This window comes from Phodopus roborovskii, unplaced genomic scaffold, assembly GCF_943737965.1.
Source record: "Phodopus roborovskii unplaced genomic scaffold, PHOROB, whole genome shotgun sequence".
In the NCBI taxonomy this organism is placed as follows: domain Eukaryota; kingdom Metazoa; phylum Chordata; class Mammalia; order Rodentia; family Cricetidae; genus Phodopus; species Phodopus roborovskii.
Genome location: NW_026126407.1, coordinates 820,274 through 826,578, shown reverse-complemented (window position 1 = coordinate 826,578; position 6,305 = coordinate 820,274). Strand labels below are relative to the sequence as shown.

At 40.2% G+C, this 6,305-nt stretch overlaps 1 protein-coding gene across 1 annotated transcript; it reads left to right on the top strand.

Annotated features, from left to right (window-relative positions):
• The first annotated feature begins 3,275 nt into the window (after positions 1–3,275).
• On the top strand, positions 3,276–4,380 carry LOC127219698 (transmembrane protein 183-like). Its single transcript, XM_051181469.1, is given in 2 exon segments — positions 3,276–3,593; positions 3,595–4,380. Coding segments are annotated over 2 exon segments (1,077 nt in total). The 5' UTR covers positions 3,276–3,302.
• The last annotated feature ends 1,925 nt before the right edge of the window (positions 4,381–6,305 follow it).

Here is a 6,305-nt window from a genome sequence, read left to right as displayed (position 1 = left end):
ACAATGAAGTCAGCTTATTGACTTATTTTTTAGACCAATAGCAGTTGTTTTTACCCCAGGTCTCTGGGCTACCCAATCTATGGTACTAGGTTACACAAGCAGTGTCAGGTATGGGTTCCTTCTCTGGAGTGGGCCTTAAGTCAACCCAGGAATTGGTTGGTTACTCCCACAAATTCTGTGCCACTGTTGCCCTAGCATATTTTCCAGATTGTAAATCAAAGGTTTTGTGGCTGGATTTGTGTCCACATTTCTATTTCAGAAGTCTGCAGAGTAACTTTACGCACCAAAAAGTCTAGAACAAAAGGTTGAAGGGCTCCATGTAGGCACCAGCTGTACTTCCCCATGTTTTCTGAGTTGTATGAATATTGTTCTCAGAAATAGGTTTCTACTATCAGTTTGCAGGGAGCAACCTAATGCCTTAGCATCAGCATGGCTTCTTTGGAGGTTTCCATGGTACTCCCTTCTCCAACAACTCTATTAAATGCAACCCACTTCCTCCATTGGAGACCTTGTCTGGCTACAAGAGATGGCCAGTTGAAACTCTGTAGTATCACCTGCATAGATTCCAAGAAGTTATTACTGTACTAGGCTTCCACACCACACCATCAGATGCCACCCAATTCCAGCTGTCTCTCCCTCCCATTCTCTCCCCTCCAATCCTTTCCCCCCCATCACCTTATCTCTTCCATTACTGTTCCCAGTCCAACCATAATAAAATCTATTCTATTTCCCCTTCTCAGGAAGATACATGCATCTTCCCAATCCCTCCTCATTTTTAACATCTCTGGGTCTATGGATTGTTGTTTGGTTACCATTTATTTATTGACTAATATCCACTTATAAATGGATGCATAACATATTTGTCTTTCTGGGTCTGGGTTACCTTACTCAGGATAATTTTTTTCTATTTCCATCCATTTGCCTCTAAATGTCATTTTTTAAACAGCTGAGTAATACTCAATTGTATAAATGTACAATATTTTCTTTGTCCATTCTTCTTTTGAGGGGAAACTAGTTTGTTCCAGTTTCTATTATGAATAAAACCACAAGGTTTTCCTGATGGATTGAGCTGTCATTTATATTATTGATCTTAGCCATTCTGACAGGAGTAGGATGGAATGTCAATGCAGTTTGGTTTGCATTTCCATTATGGTTAAGAATGTTGAATATTTCTTAAAGTGTTTAAGTTTTGAGATTCCTTTATAGAGAATTCTCTCATAATGTCCTATTTTTAATTAGATTATTTGGTTTTTTGATATCTAGTTTCTTGGGTTCTTTATAAATTTTGGATATTAGCCACCTACTACATGTGGAGTTGGTAAAAATCTTTTCCCATTTTGCAGTCTGACACCTTGTCCACTGGCAGTGTCCTTTGCCTTACAGAAGCTCTTTAGTTTTATGAGGTCCCACTTATTAATTGTTGCTCTTAGTACCTACACTATCAGTGTTCTGTTCAGGAAGTTGTCTCCTATGTCAATGTGTTCAAGGTTATTCCCTGCTTTCTCTTATATCAGGTTCAGTGCACCTGGTTTTATGTTGAGGTATTTGGCCCACTTGGACTTCAGTTTTGTGAAGGGAGATAAATATGGATCTATTTGCATTCCTATATATGTAGGCATCCAGTCTAACCAGCACAATTTGTTGAAGATGCTGTCTTTTCTCAGTGTGTATTTATGGCTTTTTATAAGAAAGAAAAAAAGACAGAAAGGAAGAAAGGAAGGAAGGAAGAGAGGGAGGGAGGGAGGAAGGAAGGAAGGAAGGAAGGAAGAAAGAAAGAAAGAAAGAAAAAAGAAAGAAAGAAAGAAAGGAATCAGCTGTCCATATGTGTTTGGACTTATGTTTGGATCTTAATTTGATTACATTGATCGATGTGTCTATTTTACACCACTAATGTGTGATTTTTATTACTAGATCTCTGTAGTAAAACCTGAAATCAGGGATGTTGGTCCCTCCAGCAGTTCTTTTATTGTTCAGGATTGTTTTAGCTATCCTGGGTATTTTGTTTTTCCATATGAAGTTGAGAGTTGTCCTTTCAAGGTTTGTAAAGAATTGTGTGGTTTGGGTATCAAAGTAACCATGGCCTCACAAGATGAATTGGGCAATATTCCTATTTGGGGGATAATTTGAGAAGTATTGGCATTAGCTCTTCTTTGAAAGTCTGGTCTGGTGGAATTCTGCATCATCTGGTCCTGGCTTTTTTTTTTTTGGAGGGGGGGGGAGATTTTAATGACTTCAAGTTTTCTAGGGGTTATATGTCTACTTAATTGTTCATCGAATCTTGATTTCTTGATTTGACTTTGGTAAGTAATGCCTATTGAGAAAATTATTTATGTATTTAAGATTTTTCAATTTGGTGGAGTATAGGTTTTTAAAGTATGACCTAATGATTATCTGGATACCTTTGTGTCTTTTATTATGTCCCCCTTTTTGTTTTAGTTATTTGTATAGTCTCTCTCCATCTTTTAGTTTGTTTGAATAAGGATTTGTCTATCTTGTTGGTTTTCTCAAAAGAACCAACTGTTTGTTTCATTGATTCTTTGTGTTTTTTTTCTATTTTATTAATTTCTTCCCTGAGTTTAATTATTTTCTGCTGCCTACTCCTGTTGTGTTTCATAAGTTGGGGTGTGCTGAGTATTAATTTTCACTGAGTACTGAATTCTAGAAAGTCTTTAATTTATTTCTTTAATTCCATCTTGACCCATTTTTTAATTTAGTAGATAGTTATTCTATTTCCTGAGTTCGTAAGCTTTCTGTTGTTTCTGTTGTTAATATCCAGCTTTAATCTGTGATGGCATGATAGGACACAGCAAGGTGTTTCTTTTTTTGTGTGTGTGTCTTTTGACACTTACCTTGTATCCCAATATGTGGACAGTTTTGGCAAAAGCTCAATAATGTGCTGAGAAGAAAATGTATGCTTTGTGTTTGGATAAAATGTTGTGTATCCATCTGTTGGGTCCATTTGGTTTTCAACATCTGTTAGCTACAGTATTTCTTTGTTTAGTTTTTGTCTGAATGACCTGCCCATTGGTGAAGTGGAATATCAAAGTCTCCCACAGTGTTTGAGGGTCAGTACATGACTTAAGTTGCAGTGGTGTTCCTTTTACAATCTTGTGTGCACTTGTGTTTGGTCAATAGATGTTAAGAATTGAAAAGTCGACCCAGAGCTGCTGCTTACCATCGTGATAGATGCCACCTTGGTGCGGGATGGCCGCGGAGCCGGGTGGGAGAGTTCCAAGGCTCCAGGAGCCGGCTCTCGGGGCTGAGACATGCAGCTAAGCGGGCCTCACTCGGACACTGTCGCCATGCCCAAGAGAGGAAAGCGGCTCAAGTTCCGGGCCCACGATGCCTGCTCGGGCCAAGTGACCGTGGCGGATTATGCCAACTCGGATCCGACGGTGGTGAGGTCTGGACGGGTCAAGAAAGCCGTGGCCAACGCTGTCCAGCAGGAAGTAAAATCTCTTTGTGGCTTGGAAGCCTCCCAGGTTCCTGCAGAGGAGGCTCTTTCTGGGGTGGGTGAGCCGTGTGGCGTCATGGACAGCAGTAATGAGATGGATGCTCAGGAGGAAAGCACTCATGAAAGATCAGTCTCCAGAAAAAAAGAAAAGCAAAAGACACAAAGAGGATCTGGATGGGGCAGGAGAAGAGTATCCTATGGATATTTGGCTGTTGCTGGCGTCCCATATCCATCCTGAGGACATTGTGAACTTTGCCCTGATTTGTAAGAATGCTTGGACTGTCACTTGCACTGCTGCCTTTTGGACCAGGTTGTACCGAAGGCACTACACGCTGGATGCTTCTCTGCCTTTGCGGCTTCCACCAGAGTCCATGGAGAAGCTGCGGTGTCTCCGGGCATGTGTGATCCGATCTCTATACCATATGTACGAACCATTTGCTGCTCAAATCTCCAAGAATCCAGCCATTCCAGAAAGCACTCCCAGCACACTAAAGAATTCCAAATGCTTACTTTTCTGGTGCAGAAAGATTGTTGGGAACAGACAAGAACCAATATGGGAGTTCAACTTCAAGTTCAAAAAACAGCCTCCTAGATTAAAGAGCAAGTGTATGGAGCGGTTGCAGCCCCCCATTCAGTATGAGGATGTCCACACCAACCCTGACCAGGACTGCTGCCTCTTGCAAGTCACCACCCTCAAATTCATCTTTGTCCCTATTGTCATGGGGATGATATTCACCTTGTTTACTATTAATATGAGTACGGACATGCGGCATCATCGATTGAGATTGGTGTTTCAAGATTCTCCTGTCCGTGGTGGTCAGAATCTGCGCAGTGAACAGGGTGTGCAAGTCGTCCTGGACCCAGTGCACAGTGTTCGACTCTTTGACTGGTGGCATCCCCAGTACCCATTCTCCCTGAGGGTGTAGCTCCTGCTGCTTATCCCTTGGGACGGCATCCAGTCTAGTCTGTTAGTAATCAGGTTCTGTTTGGAGGGCAGCTGGGTTGTATACCTGATTAGTGATGCACATTCTGTTTGGGTTCCTGGGGCTCCAATTGCAGGAGGTGGAAAGGTTGAATCAAGAGGAAAAACAAGTATGATTTATAAACATTTTAATGTAAAGTTTGCATACTTCAAAGGAGAAACCTGGCCTCATTTTCTGTGTTAAACCCAACCGGTGCTGTTGAGTTTGTTCTTTATTCTTTTATCTCAACAAAGATGGGTGATCTTGCACCAGGGAAAAGATTAGACTCTTAGTTTTCAAGCAAGGAAGTTTTCCCTTGTGCATCAGAGGACCAGGGTTTAAATGTTTGCTCCATCGTTGCTGCTCCTCAAATTCAAGTGAATATTTTTTTTTCTTTTCCCTTTACTCTTCTCCAGAAATAAAGCAGGTGACAGGGTTGTCAGAATCATAAAAAAAAAAGAAAAAAAGAAAAGAAAAAGAAAAAAGAAAAGAAAAAAAGAATTGAAAAGTCATCTTGCTGGATTTTTCCTTTGATAAGTATGTAGTTCCCTTCCCAATCTCTTTTGATCAGTTTTTGTTTGAAGTTTATTTTGTTAGACATTAAAAATGACTACTTGCCTCTCTGGTCCATTCCCTTAGAATTTCTTTTTTACAGTCCTTTACCATGAGGTATTGCCTATCTTTAATGCTGTGGTGTTTCTTGAATACAGTAGAAGGAAGGATCCTGGTTTTGTATCTATTCTGTTAGCCCCTTTTTACTAAGGAATCGTGACCATTGACATTGAGAGAAATCAATGACAAATATTGTTAATTTCTATTATTTTGGTGGTGGTAAAGTGGGGAGAGTGTGTGTCTGCTTTCCTTCTATGGGTTTTTGTTTGTTTGTTTGTTCGTTTTTTGTTTGTGTGTGTGTGAGAGATTGTTTATTTCCTGTGTTTTCATGGGTGTAGTTAACCTCCTTATGTTGGCGTTTTCCTTCTAGCACCTTTTGTCAGGCTGTATTTTCAGATAGATAGTTTAAATTTGACTTTAATATGTAATATTTTTTCTCCATCTGTGAGTAATGGAAAGTTTTGCTGGGTATAATAGTCTGAGCTGGCATCTGTGGTCTCTTAAGAGTCTGCAGCAACTTTGTCCTAACCCTTCTGGCTTTTAGAGTCTCCATTAAGAAGTCATGTGTTATTCTAATAGGTACTCCCTCATGTTACTTGGTTTATTACCCTTGTAGTTTTTAATATTCTTTCTTTATCTGTATTCTTGGTATTTTGATTATTATGTTGCAAAGGGACTTTCTTTTCTGGTCCAATCTATTTGGTGCTCTTTGTGCTTCTTGTACCTTTACAGGCATCTCCTTCTTTGGGTTAGGAAATTTTTCTTATATATTTTTATTGAAGACATTTTTCTGGCCTTTGAGTTATGTTTCTTCTTCTGTTATTGATTGTGTTCTTACACTAGCATCTAGGCAGGTGAGTTTGGAATAATTGTATGAGTAGGTGTTGATTTCTAAATTTGTCATTGTTGAGTGGGTGCTTTGTTCCTTGATTTATGTTTGCTCTCTGGGTTTTTCAAGGGTGTGATGGCTGTGTGTGGCCTGTTTTCCTGGCCTGCTTAGCTGATGTATTCATATGGAATCCCTGCTGATGATGGAGGCTAGAATACTAGGATGAGTTGAGGGAAGGATGAAGGAGTTCTTTATGATCCACTGGGGATGTGGTCAGAGAAGAGAGGGAGACCACATCAGATTTCCTGCTACAGAGCTGGGAATGAGACTTGGGGGATTGGATCCCAGGTGCAGTAGGAGAGGTGTGGGTCTGACTTCAGCGAACTTGTTGCTTAAATCTTGGAATCAAACCAGCATCATCAAAATGCACTCTTTTGCCAGACATATA